The sequence below is a fragment of the Harpegnathos saltator genome, unplaced genomic scaffold (assembly GCF_003227715.2).
Source record: "Harpegnathos saltator strain DR-91 unplaced genomic scaffold, Hsal_v8.6 scaffold13, whole genome shotgun sequence".
Lineage (NCBI taxonomy): Eukaryota > Metazoa > Arthropoda > Insecta > Hymenoptera > Formicidae > Harpegnathos > Harpegnathos saltator.
Window position 1 is genome coordinate 89,968 of NW_020229906.1, and position 23,216 is coordinate 113,183.

Below are 23,216 nucleotides of genomic sequence, written 5' to 3' on the forward strand. Positions count from 1 at the left end.
TTTTCTTGCTATACTTTAATATATGTATAGGTTGCACGTGACACACAGCGCAACGTGTTGAGCTTACTGTTCGTGCGTTTGTCGCAGCAGATTAAAAATCGAGTACGACATTTTCAGCAACTGCAAAAGAGAGAACACGAGGACACGAGTTGAAAGTAATTCGCAACGACGGCGGGCGATGACAATGATTATTTCAAGTCGTTTCAATTAAATTATACCGACAGCCACAAACGAGTCAAGATTCATCGTGATTATGTATGCGCTACTGAACTCGACCGGGACCATCGTGCGCTTCATTACCAACAGCAGGGCTTTCTGATTGTCGTTGCTAAGCGCCGGCCACGCCATCTCGTAGATACTGTTCATCACGTGCAGGCTCTATAATAAATAAACACGTGAGACAGAATGTTGATATCATCGGGGGTGGGGGGAGGGGGGAGGAGATACACTCTTCCGCGTGCGCGAGTGAAACAGCGGGATATGTACTTTCAACTTGACTTCGTTCCCGAACCAACAGTAGATGAAGATCTGCGCCAATATCGCGCTCGTGTAAAACATCAACGGGACGATGCTCATGTAGTCCTCCGCCATGGCTATCCGATACAGATTCGAGCACACCACCAGCATGCTCACCGCAAACTGTATGGCGATTATCTTGGCGAACATGTTATTCACCTCGTACGCATATCTGCGATTAGACAGAAAACTCTCAGTGGTCCCTCCGAGCTCGTCCCGTGGAGGAGCGGATGCCTTTCTCGACGCTAAAAAGGGAAGAAGAGGAAAAAGACAAAAAGAAAGAAAAGGAGAGAGAGAGAGAGAGAGAGAGAGAGAGAGGGAGAGAGAGAGAGAGAGAGAGAGAGAGAGAGAGAGAGAGAGAGAGAGAGAGACAGAGGGAGAGAGAAAGGAAATGAGACCGTTGGATTCGTGTTGTTTCGAGTCACAACGATGAGATCTCACGGAGTGAATTGCGTTTTCTAGGCGCTTTAGAGCTTTCGCAACTAACGAGCTAACTGTTTGTTTGTTGAACTAACGTAAATATGCGGTTGTGATGATAAACACAGTCGCCCAGGACGTCATGGTCCCGCGAAATTTTCGTCAATCGATACTCTAAAATCTCAAGTTGGCAGCAGATGTGCAACAGGAATCCGCAAATTAAGCTCTCGCAAGCGACGTTTACTATACCGGAGGTCGACATGCCTATCAATTGGTGGGTGTACACGAGAAGGAACACGACGTTGGATGACGAATAGTCGAACGGCACCCACGCTTTGTACGTCAGGTTTCTCTTCGTCAGCTCCGTGAAAAAGGACGTCATGAGTATCGACGTGATCGACATTGTCACGAGAATCAAGTAGCGCAACACGTTGCTCCTGCAAAATGACGACGTGGATTTTATTGTTGTCAAGTTCTTGAAATCAGGCCCACACATCCTGTCGAAAGACCCATCGCGAAGCCACCTAACTAAAGCACAACGAATGCATAATAAATGCTCATAGTCTACTCTTGCTCTTCGAGATCATCTTACGACGATGATGCGTAGTCAATGAAACGACCTTTGCAGCATCTTGAGATGAACCCGAAATAATCTCAAACGTAAGATCTAGCTGCTAGCTAATCGGCCCGCCTTCAGTCTGCTTCAATCCTCAAGAGATCGTTTGCTCCGCTTGCCAAAGTAGAGCTCTACCCCCTCATCGTCTTGACGGACGTCTGCGGACGGTTTTCAGCGGACTCTCTTGCCCGATCAGACTTGTTTCCGCTCTATACGATGCTTTGCTCGCCAATGTAATATTTCTTGATATTGATAAAGGAAAAATTCTCCTTCCGATCCTCGTTAATAGAGAGCAATGAGGTGCCCGTTTGTCCGCGCGCGGACAAAGACTCTAAAATGTGCAGTACGCTAACGTAATGTATGTCACAACTTACTGTATCATTTTGTCGAATTTCCGCCGAATCGTCACCTCGTGCGACTCACACGGTGCGAAGGGTCTCACGGTGAGCTGGTCAATTATCATCGTGATGTTTCCGCGGTCCAGCAGCATGAAAGTTTGCTTGTAGGCCGCGACCAGCACGGTCAGCATCATGTACAGGGCGTCGGTGAATTCGTCGGAATTCTCGACGTTCAGTATGATATTCATGAACTGAGACACCGAGAATATGTATAACGAGGAGAGCAAAAATATCGCGTAGATCTTGTAAACGACACGCTTGCACAACGACGTCCACGATGACGGTTGCCAGCATCCGGCGAGCGCGCAGATCACGAGCGTAAACTTTAGCACGCGCATTCCGGCACACTTATCAGCTTATCAGTAATTTCGTCTAATTCCGGCAAATTGCCGGTAATATCACACTGCGAATGTCGCGCGAATGTAACGTAGAGAAATTTTCAGAAATTTTTATCCATCGGAAATCATACTTGGGCGACTTATCCGACGACTACGTGTAAACGGCTCTAGCCAAGTCTCGATGTCCGAAGGCCGGGACCAAGTATAAGTCAGCTATATAGAGGAGAACGGGCGAGACAATCTCCGAATATTTATACGTTATCTCGCGACCCGCTATCTTCTTTCGACGAAGTGCCTTCGCATCCCTCCTGTACACCTGTCTCTGCCATTACCGTAATAGAGGCCGTAATAGAGGCCAAAGGCTATTAAAGATTCACCGAAGTAAACTACAACTAATGATTCGACTATATAATAACTTATGCAACGTTCACTTTGCAAAGTTGCGATCACTGGAAACAGCAGCTACAACAGACTCGCGAATGAGAGGGAAAGACGCACGACGACTAACGATTCACCGCGAGCGGTCGAGAGAGAGAGAGAGAGAGAGGTCGAATTTATTTTTCCGTGTATCCGTTTTCCTTCCCTTCGACCGTCGCGGTCGTCTTCATCAAAATAACGGTGCATCGCTCTATCATTAAGGGATGGTTCGTGAGATTGATTTATGAAGATAATACTTTGTGCGAGAACGTCGTCGTCAGATCATTAGACGTTCTCGATTACTTCGACGATACTTCGGTGTATCCTTCATTATTGTACGTCTCTCGCAATGTATTGTATTTTTATCGATCGCAGCTTTCGCGAAGCGAGCGCTTCGCAAATTCTCCGCATAACGAATCGTTTCAGCTATAGCTTACCTCTATGTCGCGATTTTGAACGTGATATATGGCGATAGCGCGTTCGCTTACGATCAAAGGCAACACGAATCTAGACGAATATCGAGTCGCCACGATTTGGAGAGTCGCGTGAAACGACTCCAGTGAAACAATTCAACGCAAGATACGAAAGTGACGATCGGAGAATCGGAGATGTTTGCCGAGTGATTTTATTTACGGAGCTCTATAAATTACATCTCTATAACTCACTGTCTCTACGAAGGACGGTTTCAGTTTAGTGTCAGCACACTTTTCCATTCATATTGTAAATTTATTTTATTATCACCTTATCCTGGGCGGAGATCTTGAGACGTCGAGTTTCGCGGAAGCGGCGCAACGAAATTCGCAACGATTTCGACAGCGACCGTTTAACCGTTGTCTTTCAAACCGAAGATTCCGTTCTGGGTTAGGGTACATCGTGTCCGGGTCTTACATCTGCCGCATCAAGTTGAAAACCGTGTACGAGGTTTTGAGCACCTGCAACAATCGCCTGTAGATGCGCCAGTCAATGTGACAGTAGGGAAGTTGCAACACTATGTAGTCTCAACGAGTGTGTTCGCAACACGTCCGTATCCAACAGGAGAATTTGTCTTCCAGACAAGTATCTTGATAAGAATTTGTTGATTGTCGATTTGTGTCGAATAAGAAAGCCTTCTGCTGTTGGAGATCGGACTGTCGATTCTGAATGTCATCGAGACACATCGAGCGTTAACATTGTTGCAACATTATACATTTCGATTATACAATACCAACCATCACGAAAGACTCGAGGTTCAGGGGAACGATACGCGCGCTAGTGAATTTGATGGGCGACGACATCGCACGGCTCATAATTATCACGATGCACTTCCTCACGTTGTTGTTGAGGTCCGGCCACTCCATTTTGTAGATATTGTCCGAAAATTCCAGACTCTACGCAGATAGAAAGTTACGATGAAGTGCACAAATCTCTCGCACCCGCTAAATTTTCGCGCGCGTGCGTGTTGCCAGCGCCCTTAAAGAAATTACCCTCAGCTTGACCTCGTTCGCAAACCAACAGTAATAGAACATTGCTAATAACGCGCAAGACAGACACATGAGAGTCTGAATGTACATGACGCTGGATGACGACACTGCCAAGCGAAACAGCAGGCAGCACACCACCAAGCAGATTCCTATGAACTGGCTGCCGATGACAACGGCCAATTTTTCATTTAGCGTGGTAGCGAATCTGCGACATGATATGTGAAAAGTACAATTTTCACTCCCTCCTTTATTATTTCTTTTCTTCGCTCTCTCTCTTTCTCTCTCTCTCTCTCTCTCTCTCTCTCTCTCTCTCTCTCTCTCCCTCTCTCTCTCTCTCTCTCCCCCCCCCTCTCCGCACGCTCCCCCTTTCTTCCTGCCGTTTTAAATCACATCATTCGAGACATTCGGACATATTAAATGCATTCTTGCACAATTGCACACATTTGCAACATATTAAATGACGTGATTTAAAATCGGCAAAAGACATATAAAAAGATCTCCAATCAGATTATACGCAATGTAAAAGCTAACACATTTGGATCTGGCAGAGTACAGAGTTTTTAATGTTCGTTGGTTTTTCGTCGAGTAATACTTTGAATAATACGAACGCGTCTAGCGCGAAAACTTACTCGAATATACGATTGTGATGAAAGACGCATTTGCGTAGCATATTTTCATTGTTCGCGATCTTCGACAATCGATAATCCAAGATGTCGATTTGGCAAGAAAGATGCAACAGCAGGCCGGAAAAGAGGCTGTCGCAGGCGACGTTCAAGAAACTGGTAAACAGCATGCTGAACATTTGATGAACGTACAGGAAGTAGTATATCGCGGAGACCGAGTAATCGAACGGGAACCAAGCTTTATACGTTAAATCCCGTCTTCTGAAGTCCGTGAACAACGACAGCAGAGTGATGTAGATAGCTGTTGTCACGATGAGCATCAAGTACCGAAATGTAATATTCCTACAAAGATTGCGATTCTCTTACCTTCTTCTTGTGCGTTTCTCTTTTTCTTTTTCTTTTTCTTTTTTCCATACAAACTTTTGCGACTAAACTTTTCATCATATCATACATATTGAAGTGTACGACAGTCATTCATGTGTACGTCTACACCGTTCTCATACATCGTTCTCATATTTATCAAAAGATTACATTCGTCGAAAAGATAAGAGGAGAATAAAAAGACAGACACACACACACACACACACGAAGGTCGTCGTAATGAAGATCATACTCACGTGATCATCTTGTCAAATCTTCTTCGAATGATCGTCTCGTTCTTTCCTATCGGCTTGAACGGCTCCACGGTCAGATTGTCGACCATAGCCGTGAAAGTCTGGTGATTTATACTTATCGTGACGATTTTTAGATTATTTTATCCGACGACTCCGATCAGTACCATGTACAGTATCTCCGTCAATTCGTCAGCGTTGCTGGTGTTAAGCAGCAGTTCCATAAATTGGGACATGGTGAACATGAGGATCAGTACGCTCAGGACGACCGTGTAGGCGTCGTATAACATTTGTTTCGTCTGTGACGACTTCCACGAGCGCGGCCGCCAGACACCGGCGACCGTCAGCACAGTCAGTGTAAATTCCAGCACGTGCATCTCCGTACGCTCGCTGCTTTTCCCTTCGTACGGTCGCTGTTGATATTTCTTTATTTTATACGCACCATATGACGCACGCTTAAAGAGAAAAATAACAAGCAAAGAAAAGCGACTACGGGTATTAGAGGAGGCGCGATATTACAGCGGGATTGAACGAGATCGAAAAACGGGACGGAGGAAATATCGCGGGGCGTTTTCTTTTATTTTCTTCTTTCCTTTTTTCCTTTTTTTTCTCAATTATCTTCGAAGAAAGGAAAGAGCGTGTCTCTTCGTTGTTACGTGACGATTAACGCAATATCGTCGGAGAGCATAACATTTTTCCGGCACCGTTCGCGCAGCGTCTGACTCGCTGATAGATTTCTCTCATCGACCTGACCAGACCGTTTAATGCCGACGAACTGATCGACGTAACGAGATCTTTATCGCGCACGCAAACCGCATGAGGAAGGTGTCAACAGTTCGGACAACTCAGGTTCGATCGACAGATGGTGAACTTCGGGAGACGAGTAGTCTCGAAGTTGTCCGGGCTTGGATCGGCGGGTTTGGATCGGCGATTGTCTCGCGGTGTATAATTTTCGCGTATTCACTCGCCATCCCGTAACTTATATGAGGGCAACATCGTCATCAATAATAGATAAAGACGGAGAAACGTGAAGTACATTTCAAATATATTTATTAAGCGAGAATGTATAGGAATACCTCATGAGGCGACATCACAAGCTCGGAATGTCTATAATATCTCTCTCTCTCTCTCTCCCTCTCTCTCTCTCTCTCTCTCTCTCTCTCTCTCTCTCTCCGGACTTTGAAACGTCTGTAGTTGCTTCCCTTCGGCACAACAACTTTCTTCTAAAGATGAATATTTTTTTATCAAATTGCCCCTTCACGTGCCGACGGGAAGGGAGAGGGAGAGGAGAAAGAGTTGTCCCTTCTGTATTATAGTCGTATTATAGTCGCGGAGACGCGACATTCATGAGACGTTGTACCCCCGCGAAATGATATTTTCGATTATGAGTCCATCTATCAATCACCGTTCCAGGAATCTCATTAGAGAATCGCTTCATGTGACGTGATTCTCATCGGCGACCGTAGAATGCGGAAGATAATGCGGACAGGCAACAAAGTTTCACGGGAGACTCGTCTTCCCCGTGCGCCGCGCGTTCTCATCAATAGATTATTCCAGTCGTATGTTACTTTCACTTCTCGATACGTTTTCTAATCGTGAGGCAAATCGCGAAATGTTTTATTTATTGTCGCTCGCGCGACGTGCATAAATACGTGTATTTCGCGAATACTGTCTGTCTGACGTAAAATTTTTATCGCGGTGATCACGTGGTGAGTAGAGAGTGTATACACCTGGCTATCGAGAGTCTCGAGTGCATTGGAGTAGTTTTTGTCCTTCGCATGTACTCGCGAAGTGACATTGTCCACCCTATCATCGTTTCTCGACTTTCGCGACGGTCGGCGCTTGTCAGTCGATCGTTAATTTTGTCGCACATCACGCACATAAACATAAAACCACATAATCCTAAGAAGGGAACCCGTACGAGCGATCGAGAATGTGCGTTTTTGCATCTCGCTGTCAAAAAGTTAGCGATGTTCGTGCGATTACGCGAGGCAAAGTTCTCGACGAGTTCGAATCGAGTAACTCGACTACGACCTGTTCACTACACTTTATTTACAGTGTAACTGTGTATTTACAATGTATATGTAATTGTGTGTGCGTCTATAAAACAGACTTCGTTTGACTCCGCTATTATAACCATGTCACTATTCTTGTGCCTGTACCAACAAGTTGTAAGCAGAGTATGATGTCTTGAGGATCTGGAATAACACGAGATCCGTTAGGCGCAAATTTCAAGTAAAATTTCACTCATTTCGATTAGTCATGTGTGCCAATTGTTGTATATATCTACCGCCACAAAGGAGTCCAGGTTCAAAGGAAGGATATACGCGGTAACAATCTCGATGGGCACGGTGGCGCGTTTCATGATTATCAGCAAGCTCTTCTTGACGCTATTGTTCAAAGGTAACCAGTGCAATTGGAAAACGCTATCTGCCAACTGAAGACTCTAGGGGATACAGGTCGATGTACATTTGTATATTTGTAGAATTTCTCAATGTTTCGCCTGTTCGTGAAGAATTTTTGGCAATTTTCTTGCACGTACGTGCAGCCTCTCACAAAGACCCGCGTCGGGACTAGACGCTCTTACTCACGAAGGACGAAAGACGTACCTTCGACTTGACTCGGTTTCCGAACCAGCAGTAGATAAATATCTCGGTCAGCATGCAGCATGTGTACACAACCAGCGCGATATTATTCGCGCCCATTGTCGACTTGCTCAATTGAAACAAGTTGGAGCATATTATCAATGTGCTCGTTACAAATTGGAATTCGATGATCCGCGCGAACCCCTCGTTCACCGCACGCGCAAATCTGCAATCCGTCCAAAAGTTTTTACTCTTGCAGCTTCATGATGCTCATCAGAGACGAACGAGAAGAACCGAGTTAACTTGTACAATTATTTCACCGTCGAGGTCACTGTTATGCCACAGTTCGCGCATATAGACAGCAGCGACCTCGAATAACAAAGAGAATCTGTGTGTGTGTGTGTGTGTGTGAAAGAGAGTTAATTTTTTCTGCGATAACTGACTGGAATATGCTATTGTGATGACGTATACAGTAGCTGAGATCATCCTGTTGGCTGATCTTCTTCAAGCGATACTCCAAGATCTCCATCTGACAGCACACGTGCATCAGGAGGCCGCATATCAGAGTATCGCAGGCAACATTCACGGTGGCACAGTAGAACGTACTTAAAAATTGATGAGCATACGTAACGAAAAACAAGGCGTAAGACGCATAATAATCGTACGGCACCCATTCCCGGTACGTTAACCTCCCTTGCCTGAAATCGACGAGCAACGACGTCAGTCCGGTGCATGTCCATGAAGTCTCGATTAGAAGTGCGTAACGCAACGTATTGGCTCTGAAAAACAATCGAGGGAGTCGAGATTACCGCGTTCGATGTATGTTTTGAAAAGACATTCTCGGAAATCACATCAAAGCGCATCAAAGAAAGTAGAATATCGGTAAAGAAATTCCGCTTAAGTCGTAAGTACAAGTGGGAAGTTCGATACGCTCGATCGCGGTATTAATGAAACTAAAGGATTAATTTGTTCCTGGAAAAGGAAGCTGAAAGAATGCTCTTCTTGTTTCTCGAAAGAGCAACTTCGGGCGACTTTGGCAGAAAGAACGACCATCAATTGCTGAACATAAATCAAACTGTTGGAAAGAAGTAAACGAAATTCGAAACACACGACGAATCCGGACTCCAGTGATATGCCGAGGAGTAGGAGTATGATAACGATATCGAGAGATGTTTACCTAATTAGAGAATCGAATTTGCAACGGATCTCCATCTCGCCCGGATCCAAAGGCTTGAGTGGCTCCTCGGTGAGACTCTTGATGATAGTCACAATGTCCTCATAATTTACCCACATGATAAACAATTTGTAGCCGGACACAGATACGTTTAGCATCATGTACAAATTGTCGGTGAAGTCGTCGGGATTGTCGACCTTCAGGACGATGTCCATGAATTGCAGCGTCGCGAAGGTGTACAAAAAGGTGATTATTAATGTTCTGTAGATATTGTAAGCGGTACGTTTGAACCGCGACAGCCATGATAACGGCCGGAAGCAGCCGGCGAACATAACGATCCGAAGCGTCAATCTCAAAACGCGCATCTCCAACGAGCGCTTAATTAAAAACAAACGCGTCTAAATAAACGTATAAGTCATTTGTGTTCGTGTTCGACTATGGTCACGGGCTTCGATGTCACGGGGATCCGCTGTTTCTCAATTTCTCAATTCCACAAGTCCTCGAACGGTCTCGGTCTCTTTTTTTCTTTATTCTTTCTCAAGGGAACTTCTCGAGCCGACGTCGCACAGTGAGTGAGTGAGGCAGAGGAATGAGGCAGTAAAAATTTATTTCATACCCAAGGATTCCCACACGCACACATACAAGGCATATGTGACACAATCTTGCGACGATAAAATTATCTCTCATTTTTTTCCGTCTTCTTCTTCTTCGGCGCATGCTTTATATTATTTACCGTACCAAATTCTCGCGACAGTTGCACACGAGACGATACTTATGCAAATCAGCGGTCATATTTTCGCATGCAATTTGCATCGCGCAATTAGATGACAAAACGGTATATTCATTTCAATACTGTCTGGATATAACAGATGAAACTGATAATATCGCTAACCGATAAGAACGAAAGACCACTATGTCTTTCTTCTGTACGTACATTCAATAATAAATCGTGTATGTGTGTATGTGACCAGTCGGTGATGGCATCGATGACATTTTAACGCATTATTTATTATCTCGCGGCATATCGCGGCATATCGCGGCATATCGATTTCTGCAGTCGTTATGCAAACGGCGGAAGAGTTACATCCAAGATACACTAACAACGTAGTCGACCGAGCATGTTGGTGGAATCTTGATTGATTGTTAGCGATGTGAGCGGATATGAGCGATTAGCTTTACGATTTCGCATTGTATCAACGTTCGTCGGAATAAAATTATATCAAAGAACAAGCTAAGAAAATTGCGCGATGCGACATCAAAGTTCGCGCGTGCCATTCAACTTGGATCTGAAAATGTTAAAACTGTTCACTATTCACGGAGAACAATGAATTGTTAAAAGCACAAGGTTGCTTGCGAAGCGATTTATTGTGTGTAAGTTATAATTTTAATCGCTATAAATGAAAAAAATGCAATTTAATTCTTGTAACGCAAATTATTATTTATAATTTTGTAAATAGAAAAGTGATAATTGTTTGTATCTGGGCTAATTGGGGGTCGTTGCGATGCCATTAAAGAATAATTGCTCTTGACATTGTTACTCTGGATACTCTGTAAAATTTTATTCTATACGCTCTCTAGGCACGAACATGTGAAAACATGTTACATCTCTTCTCATGTTGTTGCGCCATGCATATTTTACGTATACATAAACAGTATAACAACCTCAACATACACATACACACACACACACACACACACACACACACACACACGCATGCAACTAAAGGTTACTAAAAAATTTTTTTAATGAAATATGCATTATTGATACTGTTGTATATTAAATTGAAAAAAAAGAACAATGTATCAAGCCTGATAATTTGTCGCTACGATGATATTATTTTAATATTTTTAACAAAACACATATAATTGTGTGTGTGTGTGTGTGTCTGTGTGTGATTGGAAAATATTAATAATATTAATAATGTATATAATTGGAAAATATTATAGGGTAAGTTGTACTATATGTTAAGGCTATTTTGCCAGTCTACATACATAAATCTATCGTTGACAATTTACATAAAAATAATTATGTAGATGATAATGCTTCACGAAAGCACCTGCTTTTACATATTTTTATGTTTCTTGCACTTGCACTAGCAAATTGTAAACGGAATATGACGTTTTGAGCAACTGTAATAATCACAAATACAAATCAAGAATGATTAAAATTTCTTTTGTCAGAGCATATAGCACGATATATAATACATATTCTATATATTGTACCAACCCCTACGAAAGAATCGAGATTCATATTCAGAAGGTACGCGCTGTTAAACTCGATAGGTACCGTCGCACGACTCATGACTATCAAAAGGCTTTTTTTGATTTTATTATCCAATCGAGTCCATTCCATCTCGAAAATGGTATCGAGCACTTGCAGGCTCTGTGAACGGAATTCTTTGATAAGTAAATTCCCTTTGATCGATCTGCTCAGATTAGTGTAGCGCAAAGAATTTTATTTTTCTTTTCGCTGTTCTCCGGTGAGAAAAGGGTTTCACTCCCGGAATTCTCAGATTTCTTTTGGAATTGACAAATCATCGTGTTGGACACAAATTTACGCTTACGCGTACCGTCACTTTGAGCTTGTTGCCAAACCAACAGTAGAGGAAAATCTGCGCCATTACACAAAATGTATACGTGATCAACGCGATGTGATACATGCCTATGGTTGTTTTCGTGAGCTGGTAGAGATTCGAGCATATCACAAACGTGCTTGTCACGAACTGAAATAAAATGATTCCCGTGAATCTCGTATTGACCATACGCGCGTACCTGCAATCAAAATATTTTCTTCCGTTAAACGGCACACTGCGGCACCAAAGAATCAGTCGCGAGCAAATGAAGGTGTGAACAGTGAAGGAAATGGTATAGGTATCATAGAATCCAGTGAAATTATGGCATTTTGAAAATGTATTTCAGTTAAAAATAATCATGTTGCATTTGAAAAGTTCATAATCTTCACAATCAAGAGCTAAGAAATATACATTGAGAGAAGAGGAAGAAGAAAGAGAGTGAGAGAGAGAGAGAGAGAGAGAGAGAGAGAGAGAGAGAGAGAGAATCTTGTATAATAAAATTCTTACAAAGACTAACACGATTATATCGTAGTGGTGGCGCACGCAGTAGTTCAAAGTGTTGTGGCTCGTGATATTTTTCAAACGGTAGTTCAGAATGCTGATTTGGCAACACACGTGCAATAAAAATCCGACAATGAAACTGTCGCAGGCGACGTTAACAAACGACGCGGTGATCACGCTTACGTACTGATAGGTGTACGTGAGGCAGTAGATCACGTACGGCGAATAATCATACGGCACCCATTCAGGGAATGTAAGTTTCCTATTGCGAAAATTCGTTAGCAACGATACCAAGACGTTGCCTGCGCACGTGATCTCGATCAGGATCGCGTAGCACATCGCGTTGTTCCTGGAGAAAGCACGCCGGGAGAGAATTTCACATGCGCAATTTGAGCAATTTCTTACTTTTAATTTACTTTTGACTTTGACGGACTTTCAATTTGACCACTGATTACGCGTGATGCAACAATGCCGGAAACATAAATAATATGATCCTAATCTAACAGCTTAATTTCAGACATATTTATTTCAGACATATTAATTTCAGACATATTATGGCCAAAATTAATACACAACGGTACGGAACAAAGGAGAAAACAACGAGTCGGAGAAAGACAAAGAAGTTTGGCCGTCGCAAAATGGCGACTACAAAAATTGAACGGTGCAATTCGCACCGTTATACACGTAACGATATATCAAGATTTTATACGGATGTGCATGTAATATATTCGGTAATGGTACGGCAACACACCGATGGAACGTGTTACCGTCCATCCGCAAGATATCCGCAGTCACCGCGTATACATACGTACAATCGTCACGAAACGGGGCGATGATGTAATTTGCCGTGCTTACCGTATCGTCTCGTCGCATTTCCGTCGGATCTCTCTTTCGGCGGGCACCAACGGCCTGAACGTCCCCTCATTAAGCTTACGTATCAACACCACGAAGCTCTCGTGATTCATCCACATGCTGAGCACCTTGCAACACGCGACGATCATCGCCATCATTGTGTACAAGATGTTGGTGAAGTCGTTAGGATTGCTAACATTCAGCACAATTTCCATAAATTGTGAAAATGTGAAGCTGTATAGCACGCTGATCACCAGAAGCGTATAAATGTTGTACAGCACGTGCTTGACCAGCGAGGTCCACGAGAACGGTCGCCAGCATCCGGCGAGCGCGAGGATCGACAATGTGAATCGCATCACTCTCATTTCTCGAGTCTCCATCTTTCTCTTCTTCCCTTTTCTCTCCCTCTCTCTATCTCTCTCTCTCTCTCTCTCTCTCTCTGCTTAGCAAGAGATCAGTCTTGGAGAATTTCTCTTTCGTCGCGATCGGTCTTTCGGTCGATTGATCGATCGGCTGTGCGTGCGTCTTGTGCCCGATTCGCGAGTTCCGCGACTTCTTCTCCGGACGAACTACCTCTATTGGTATCCCGACAACCGTTCGCCGATAAAATCCTCGCGATACGCGTTAATCGCGAAGACACCCAACTTTCTATAAAACAGCGGTAGCTGACTTTACAGTGTCTGCAGATCGCCGTATTTTGCCGCACATTCCCCTCGACGGAATTTGATATTACTATAATAGCAGAGCGTGTGTATGGACGATGGTTTTTTTCCGCAAGAAAAAATTCTCTCTCTATTTTAACAAAGTTCAACTTTACATATTATGTCCACGGTAATACGGGTGTATTTACTTGCGAGAACGGGAGTAGAAAGCGCGTTAAATATTTAAGGATGTCACTGAAGTGAACACGCGACGGTGGATAGCGTTTATCTGCATATAATCCTGATACGTCGCGCGTCGCGCCGTAAGATATTTTATTTATCCTTATCGCTGTCCTCGCGACTCCGTCTTTCCACGCGATCCGTTATTTTCCGTCTAATTTTCGTTTTTCTTTTCTTCAGACTTGAGCTCACGGTGAACGAAGTCTCCTTCGGGGATACAGTGCGTGACGTCATACTCGAAGATTTGCATTTGATGAAGCGATTTGTCGCCACGTGTGCCATGACACTTTGTAAGGTGATAAAAGCGACATATTTTATGGAAAACAATCCTTTAGACAACAAACGTCTAAAAATATATCTCAAAGACGTAAGAGAAGATATTCCGCCTTTTTTAAATATCCTTTAATGTCTGAACCGTGAACCAGAGAATATAAGAGAGATAAATATTATGATTCAAGCCTACTCGACTACGTCTCACGGACGCCGGTAAATCGTGGTTTAAGTCTCGATTAGATTTACTGGACTGAGGATAAATTTAGTCGAGAGTGGAACCGCTATTTACCAGCGTCCATAAGATAATTTAGCTGAGATTCAACTCACAATCTTATCCGCCTCCTTTTGATTTAGTAGGTAGGTATATAGGTTTGCGTCTCATGATTGTCAGTGGATTCTCATCAATAAACGGCAAAAGCCTTTGCTCATTTCGCGGATCTCCACAAGAGGTCTCTGCAGACCCTCCTGTAGTCCGTAATCCCACAACTCTCGTTTGTAATATCGACATTTAGTTCCCGCAAGTCTCCGCTACGAGCCGCCATTACTGTACTGACTGAGGATACGTCAGGATCGTAGTGCAACTCGAAAATAAATCAGACGTATTTTTTATTTCTCAAGTAATACGACTCGACAACACACGGGTTAGCCGTAATTTCCATTGTATAAAACATAGATAAAATTTTACAATTTGTCCCTTCGGCAATGATAATAATGACGAAATGTTCCAAGAAATGCTCTGAAGCTTGTTGCAGTTCCCTCTCATTTTCAGGAATATTAAATTTATAACGCTATTCTCTCGTTTATCATCTTCTTAAGTTTATCGTACAACGAATTAAAAGAGAGATGACGATTGTACGTTTCTCAACCGCATCTTTCGATTGAAATTCCACAAACGATATAAACGTTATTCGTTTATTTTTTTGTTTACGCGATTGTTTACTCGATCGAAATTGAATAGAAAGTTTTAACGTTTGATGGATCTCGATTTATATTCGTGACATTACATGGCTGCATGAGAAACAAATGAATTTTAGGCACGCAAGTACGTACGAAAGCTAACAATTTTTAGCGGCAAAATAATTTCCGAACCACCTCATTACTATTATTTTTGCGGAAGTTGAGAATTACGCCTATGCTCTTTAATTTGTTATTATTTTGCAAGCAGTACGATACAATGACAACTGTTTATTATTTAATAACACGATACCAAAGCGAGAAGCGAGAAGTTGAATAAACTTTGAACCTTATTTATCAAGGGTAAAGAAAAATATTAGATTATATATATTTCGTTGAGATGGTGTATCATACTCTAGAATAATTATTTTGAAGAATATATTGTAAATATATCCAATAAATTCGAGCGAAAGATGAGGAAGGAGTTACACACACACACACACACACACACACACACAAGATGATTTAAAGGCGATACAACGGAGCGTGGTATGATGCACAGAAGAAAGTATCACGAAAGTCAATTACCCGCGTGTTTTTCCGGAAATATTATTTTCCGGAAATAATGAACACATAACGTAAGATTGATCGCTCACGGCATTGTTTCTAATCGTTCCTTCTCGCGCGACATCTCGTAACTTCGCGTTTGTAGCGTTTCATCGCGACCATATGAAATTCCAACGCGACGAGTGCAAAGACGAGAGACCCATGGAATGTAGTCAAGGGAGAAGGGTGCGGGTGGATGGTGAATCTGATCGTACTGAAAGGGTCGGGGTTGTCAGCGTTATACGAAATAGGGTTTGTCCTTATCTGCGAAATACAGGCAATGTATATCTCCCCATCCTCCCCTCTTTGTCTCTCACTCCTTCCCGCTCTCTCTCTCTCTCTCTCTCTCTCTCTCTCTCTCTCTCTCTCTCTCTCTCTCTCACTCTCTCTCTCTTCCTGATACTCCCTCCTGATGTCCCTCGTGTTCGTCCGTTGTCCAGAAAAGGAGAACGAGCAAGACACGCTGCATGATGAATCGGCCGTATTACCCTGGACTGTTCTCGAGACAGAGGCTTAATCCTTCTCCCGCTCTGTTCTTGCTCTGTCGCACATATTCTCAAGCTCAAGTAATATCACCCTGCAAATTTCAAATGTACTCCGATATACAAAATTTCATATGGGCAAAACATGGAAGCTGTGAGAATTCTGTAGCTCCTAGCTATAGTTACTAACAGTTTTACTACCGTACTCCGGCAATATAAAAATATTCAATTTTTAGAATGTATCAATTAGAATCAACAATTTTGTAAGAAACATATCGCTTTTTCAACGGGAAATATATCCTGAAATCCTAAAGCTTTTGTTCATCTAAGCAAAACTTGAGATCTGACTTTAAAAGTCAGATATACGCGTCCCTCAAATACGCCATCGGGATATAAGAGGAATAAGGAATTGCAATAATAACCACAACGCGAGCACGCGTGAGAAGATGACGAATCACCTTATCAGTAGCCGCCAACGCGACAATCCCGCAGCCGATCTCGAGAATATACATGTTTTATAATCCCGAGTCATGCTTCGAGCATTGCTTCGATTGCAGCTGCAGCAGCAGCGGATTTCATATTCGACTCCGCACAGCGCGCACATATACAGAGTGTTCCGGAATTATCAGATTTTCGGTCGTACGACCATCGATATATTAACCATGCTCCTTCTCTTCCGAAGACGAGAGCCATCCATCCTCACACTCTTCATCAGGGGAATTCACGCGAATCTCAGGTCGCAATTCAAACAGATCCAATCACGACGAATTATCTCAAGTGACATTATCAGCTACATCTTATCTCTCGATGTTCATTCGGCAAATATAACGGAGCGAGATGTCAATTTTTATCGCAGATTCTCGCGTTCCCGAGCTCGTTCTAGCATCCTCTCGCGGGTCGACCACCGGGTACAATTAACGAATCCTGCCGTCTGGCCAGCTCCTGTTGTCCTTAGTGTGAACTTTACAAGACTTATATAATGCATGCGTAAGAAGAAGAATGGACCACCCATGTAGAGAGGTCTACCCCCTCTCTCTCTCTCTCTCTCTCTCTCTCTCTCTCTCTCTCTCTCTCTCTCTCTCCCTCTCTTCATCTTCTTCCCCCCTCTCTCTCACTCTCTCTCCCTTTCTCTCGACTCGGCCTCGAGTGCTCTCCGGGGTTGCGAGCTCGCGAGCGCGAGCGCGCGCGCGGACGAAGCACTCCATCAGAAGAAGTAGTCGGCCGGACAGCATACCGGGTAGAAAATGACACCAGTCTCGAGACTCGCGTTTCATATCAGTCATATCAGAGATGTTTCTCTCTCTCTCTCCTCTCTCTCTCTCTCTCTCTCTCTCTCTCTCCTCTCTCTCTCTCCTCTCTCTCTCTCTCCTCTCTCTCTCTCTTTCCTCTCTCTCTCTCTCCTCTCTCTCTCTCTCTCTCTCTCTCTCTCTCTCTCTCTCTCTCTTCCTTGAATTCTCTCGCCATACTTTCTTGTCTCCCGTAATTTCGCAAAGTAGGCGAAATCGTCACGATTTAAAAAACAGTTTAAAAAACAACCTAAATGTTTACTATCTCCTTCATTTTACGCGAAATATACGCTGATATTATATATATATATATATATATATAACACGCGTGATATGAAATTATTTAATAATAACATAAATTAAGGAGACAACGCTGGATTTCTATTCTTTTCCTTAATTAACGGAATATACGCTAGAATGATATGTAACATGTATCATAGAAATATTTAATGACAAGTGATCTGCCAAGTAAATTTTATTTTATTTAAATGTATATGTAACATCAATCTTCAAAGCTGTGTAGCTGATTGTAAAAGAAAAGAAATCGTTGATGAGATTGCAGCCAATTCGATCTTCACCGAGTGCTTTAAAAGTAACGACGATCGTTTTAACCGTTACAACCCGATGTATTCATATCACCTTACTAGTGCCGTCGCATTACAACGTATGAGACTTTTAAGCGTATTTTGGAGACTCTCGAAAAGAATATCCTCTCGTCAGGAAAGAGAACAGAGACGAGAACACAAATTCGCCGTTTCGCCAATGTGACGAAAATCCCGTCGTTCACCGGTACACACAAAGATTTTCGGAACACGTTGTATAACGCAAACCCGTAGGAAGCACGCCTGAATAACGAGGCGTATGCACGCGCGTTCCCTCGAGAAGAGGCGGCGCGGAGGTCGAAGATTTCAGGTCACTACGTCTCGAGAGCATAATGCATCGCGCAGCGAGGGAAAGAGTTGTGTAAACGAACTTTCATGAACTTCCGAAAGTCGTCGCTTTTTCACGTCTTCCCTGTCGTTCTCCGGCCAGCACGACGGACGTCGCGCAACGTCGCGAGGATCCTCTTGTGCTCGGCTGCCGCTGCTGCGCGCGCGCAGTTTGTTCAAACAACAATGTCCCAGCCGCGGCTTATAAATTCGCACAATAAACCACCAGGCCAATAAACGACAGTATCGTGTCGAGTGGTTGATGCAGCCAAGACTGCTCTTGGTCTTCGCCAACATTCGATTTGTTGTAACATTTGTTGTAACACAAATAAATAACGTCGCACGTTGCAGAAAAGAGAAATAAGTGACAGCAAGGAATATTCGGTTTTCGGATAATGTGTACACAATAAATACATTAAATTTTCGACCAAGAAAGAAAGGAAAGAGATATATAAAGTGTGTCGTGCAACACTGAAATTTTCGTTCAAATTCACCGAGAATCTCTTTCTCGTTCGGGAGACGTCTCTAGATCGTGAAATTTACATTCTTCGAGCAGCGTTTCGCTTACCTCGCGGCAATACAATATATTTGTTATCACACATATATATATATATATACCTATATATGTGTGTGTGTGTGTATATTATACATATTTTTGCAACGCAAAGCTTGTGCGGTTAGGTTAGAAACGATTAGCCAATGACGCTGCCGTGCTTTATCCCGCAGCACGGTCCGTCCGATCTGTACGATCGAAAAAACCCGTTGTTTTTCTCAAACAAAAACGGTGCTCGGACGGGCCGAAATGCGTGTGGTCCACGGGAGGTGTTAATCGCCTGGCTCGCTACCGTGCTGCTTCTGACCGGCCCTTCAATTAGTGTGTACCGCGCATACTTGAAATCACGCGGCGCGGCGCAGCGCAGCGAGACAAGGCGAGGCGTTTTCGGCCTCGTCATCGGACACGTTCTCCGCGCGACGTCTCTACGATGTTTTCCTTTTTTCCATTCAGTCGGTCAGAAACGAGAAAATTGACATTTAGCGTCCGCGCGATGACAGCGCCGAATGCGCTGTTCCAGTTTTGTCGCTCCTGTCGCAATTATCAGTTATACAAGCACTATGTTTCCGTCAATCCTTTTTCTTCGGGACTGCAATTTTCCTTATAAACGTTCGCGAAATAACAGTAAGCGTCGTACGTGCGTACGTGTATGTACTTGTGTGTATCGCACAGATTCCTCCTCCTACGCGAAAACAACGCAAACAAAAATGAACATTGAGGTGGCGAAATGTGACCGTGTGCGAATCGCGATATAACGTAGATAAACTCCTTAATCAAACAACGAAATCAATCGTGCGCAAATCGTCTAAATGAACTTGCCTTTTTTGTTATAGTTTACCGGCTGTGGGCACCTGTCGCGTGTGTGTGCAAAGGGGTGTGGATTCGCAGATGGAGAGAGATAGAGATAGATAGGTGGACAGATAGATGGATAGATAGGGGGACAGAGAGAAAGAGAGAGAGAGAGAGAGAGAGAGAGAGCGAGAGAGAGGGGGGGAGAGAGAGAGAGAGAGAGAGAGAGAGAGAGAGAGAGAGAGAGAGAGGGAGAGAAGGGAGAGAAGAAAAGAGACACAGAGAGAACGCGAGAGTAGGTGGAGACAGAAGTGCAGTCGGGGAAGAGGAAGAGATAGAGGGTGAACGGAGGAACACGTGGTTCTATTTGCAAAAACAAAGTTTGCGCGGGACAAACACGGGCAGACACTAGCCGGTCTAGTCGACTTCGGGGTCAAAAGCGCAACAAAGACTCAATTGCATTCCGTTCCCACCCGCGCGTGTAGGTGGGTACGGAGAATTCTCTTTTTTCTGGCCCATTTTCCATCGCGCGCTAGCTAATCGAATGATAAAGCTCCATCAAACCGACGAGAAATCGTCGTTGATTTACTACGGCGGCGTAAGGCACCGCGTGCCATATGCGTGGCATTATCGAGTGTCCGAAAACCGGCGACGTGACTATTCGTCGCCGGTTTTCGCGTAAGATTCTCGCTGAGAACAATCGGACGTATCCATCGTATCGGCGTGCTGGAACCGCGGTCCATCCGGACATCGGCTAAAATAAATATCACCGCGAGCGAAGTCGCTCCTCAAACTTGGCCGTTTACCCTTGCCGATCGGACAACACCCTCCGCCCGTTGCCACAATATTGTTATCGGCGACGCGGGAGTATCATAATGGATCTCAAACACTCGACCTCTCATCTCAATCAACGTGTTGTACACGCTGCGTCCCGAAATATCTCGTGAGTCTTGCCGAGAGAAAAATAGATGAAGTAGTGTTAAAGAGCAAGACCCATCGCTCTTTTTCTTTCCTTTCCTACTGCGTAATCTTTAAGCGCCCGAACCCTCTCTCTCTCTCTCTCGTGGCTGATCAATGTACCGGCAGAAATTGATGTACGCAATTGATTTCGCTTTCCTCGTTATCGACGCTTGTCGTTGCCAGCTTTTCGAAAAAATTCCCCTGGCAGTGATATTAATATCTCCAATTCAAGACACAAGGTTGCAAATCCTATAAATACGGAGATATATTTATGAGCCACGAGAGACGTACAGGCTGCAAAATGAGCCATGTTGGTGATCATGTAAGTCCCAAGACAGATTTGAAACCACACGGGACTCCACGCACAGCACAGCATCCACAGAGTGTTCTATATCCTATCTGGGAACCGAAGGCCCCTTGAATACTCGACGACTGCGTCGTCGACGTCGAATTACCGGCGAATTTTCAGCGTCGTCTTTAGAGTCGACGGGCGCGAAAACGCAACTCAACAGCGGCGGAAGGAGGGAGGGAGGCAGAGAGAGAGAGAGAGAGAGAGAGAGAGAGAGAGGGGGGGGCGGTAAAGGGTTAGAACGGAGCTGGATGGATGCGTTGACGAGACGGAGGCGGAGACGGAGACGGCGACGGCGGTGGTTGACGGTGGTGGTGTATGCCGCGACAAATATTTGCCTGTCAACACAGAGAGGCTCGCGCTACCATCCCGCTCCGCATCCCTGTACGCGCCGCAAACGACATGCATAGCCGCCGAGGGAGCGTTTGACGGGAAGGGATGGAGGCGATGGCAGTGAGAGGACACGGGAACTGAACGAATCATAAAAGGCCCCGGATTGAGAGACAAAGCGGAACGTCGTCGTCGGTACGGAGGTCGCAATGACGTACGATAAGAATGAGCACGATAAAAAGAGATGGAGCGAGACGAAGCGGGACGAAGTTCTCACGATCCCGTCGTGATCGCCGACAGTTTGTCGGCGCGTCGGCGTTCGTCGACGCGAGCGAGAGGTGCGGGATGATAATCGAAGACGGTTAACACGCGCGACCGTCGAGCGAGCGACAATACGAAGATGTTGGACATTCCGCAACTCGCGTTTTCGCGAGCTAGAGTCTACTTGTGTCTACTTTACCGTGGCATAATGGCTACGGCTGACACAGGCTGAATAAACTGTATGTAACGCGTAAACAGAACAGAAAATGACCAACCGCGCGAAACGGCAGTGCGAGAGATGAGAATCCAAATGGGATTGATCGCGAATCTCATGTTCTCTGACAAATCTGCAACCGATCGTCAGAACTATTTACCACCCCTACTTTCATCTTCTTCGCCGATGTGCGAAACGCAAGAACCGGAAGATCGGAAAGATTGTAACAGAATTCTCATGTCGTCGAGTCGTCGCAGTCATTGATGAAACGACAGTGAGAAAGAAAGGTATCCGTGTAGGAGACGAATCTCTTCATTCATATGGACCTTTTTCGGCCGACGAAAGACAGAAAGAGAGAAAGAGAGAGAGAGAGAGAGAGAGAGAGAGAGAAAGAAAGAGAGGAGGGGGGGAGGGAGAGCGACACGGTTGACGGTGATGTAGATTGTGCAGGGTGCGCGGAGGACGAGGGGACAGAGAAAACGATGGCCACCTACGATTCGTTTCTCGCCCGCTCGTTCATTCACTCTCTCTCTCTCTCTCTCTCTCTCTCTCTCTCTCTCTCTCTCTCTCTCTCTCTCTCTCTCTCTCTCTCTCTCCTCCTTCTATTCTCTCTCCTCTCTGTGTGCTTTTAATTTACCGGGCGGCAGGCAAATGTTTGCGCCACTCCCCCTCGATCGTACAACCCATCTCTCTCTCCTGTTCCTCTTCCTCCTTCTCCACCTTCGGGCCTTCAGCCACCACTTCCTGCTCCCTTCGCCCTCCGCTTTCACCCCCGCCCCGTCGGACTCCTCCGTCCTATCGCCCTCAACCCCCTCATACGACCGTTTTGCACCCTTCTCGGCCTCTCTGCCGAGAATCTCTCACACCCCTCCTCATCGTCCCGAATATATTGACTGACTCTGACCATCGAGAATCCTCGGATAATGTGAGTAAGAGCGAGAGCATAAAAACGAGAGAGCAAACGCGAAAGAGAGGGAGAGAGACAGTCGAGGAAATCCATTCGCCGATGGTAATCTAGGTAATACGCCGAGGTCACTTATTGCGGAACCGCCGTGTACATCGTCCAGAGAGCGGGAAGAGAATGAAGAAAAGAAGAGAAAGAAAACAACGATTTGGTTTGACCGACCTGGTGCAGTCGCGATTTTTATTAATCGCGGACTAACGTGCGCTATATGCATCGGGGCGCGACGATGAAAATGTTGAGATTGAACGATGCGCGCTGTGAACAAAAAACTACAGAGGAAAACGACAAGAAACGAGGATGGAAGAGAGAGAGAGAGAGAGAGAGAGAGAGAGAGAGAGAGAGAGAGAGAAAGGTGGAAAAAGAC

At 44.6% G+C, this 23,216-nt stretch overlaps 4 protein-coding genes across 4 annotated transcripts in view; 1 reads left to right on the forward strand and 3 right to left on the reverse strand.

The window, feature by feature from the left end:
- The window catches only part of LOC105183773 (uncharacterized), a 34,225-nt gene extending 19,918 nt beyond the window's left edge, over nucleotides 1-14,307 (forward strand). The window contains exon 11 of the mRNA XM_025307851.1: nucleotides 14,143-14,307. The gene's annotated coding sequence lies outside the window, so the exon portion shown is untranslated. The remainder of the gene's footprint in view (nucleotides 1-14,142) is intronic.
- LOC105183796 (uncharacterized) lies at nucleotides 4-6,502 on the reverse strand. The gene is made up of 13 exons (XM_025307840.1): nucleotides 6,473-6,502; nucleotides 5,549-5,809; nucleotides 5,403-5,500; nucleotides 4,792-5,127; nucleotides 4,166-4,367; nucleotides 3,911-4,069; nucleotides 3,591-3,634; nucleotides 3,140-3,209; nucleotides 1,924-2,138; nucleotides 1,032-1,508; nucleotides 487-688; nucleotides 223-378; nucleotides 4-120 (listed from the first exon to the last, which is right to left on the reverse strand). Exons 1-13 carry the CDS (start codon nucleotides 6,485-6,487, stop codon nucleotides 64-66), a joined length of 2,292 nt encoding a protein of 763 aa, XP_025163625.1. The 5' UTR covers nucleotides 6,488-6,502; the 3' UTR covers nucleotides 4-63.
- LOC112590648 (uncharacterized) lies at nucleotides 1,509-2,429 on the reverse strand. Its single transcript, XM_025307852.1, has one exon. The coding sequence runs from the start codon at nucleotides 2,283-2,285 to the stop codon at nucleotides 1,920-1,922; it is 366 nt and encodes a 121-aa protein (XP_025163637.1). The 5' UTR covers nucleotides 2,286-2,429; the 3' UTR covers nucleotides 1,509-1,919.
- LOC105183794 (odorant receptor 46a-like) lies at nucleotides 7,429-13,477 on the reverse strand. The gene is made up of 7 exons (XM_025307841.1): nucleotides 13,085-13,477; nucleotides 11,696-11,927; nucleotides 9,159-9,553; nucleotides 8,425-8,760; nucleotides 8,006-8,207; nucleotides 7,687-7,842; nucleotides 7,429-7,594 (listed from the first exon to the last, which is right to left on the reverse strand). The coding sequence occupies exons 1-7, from the start codon at nucleotides 13,459-13,461 to the stop codon at nucleotides 7,541-7,543; spliced, it is 1,752 nt and encodes a 583-aa protein (XP_025163626.1). The 5' UTR covers nucleotides 13,462-13,477; the 3' UTR covers nucleotides 7,429-7,540.
- Nucleotides 14,308-23,216: the final 8,909 nt, after the last annotated feature.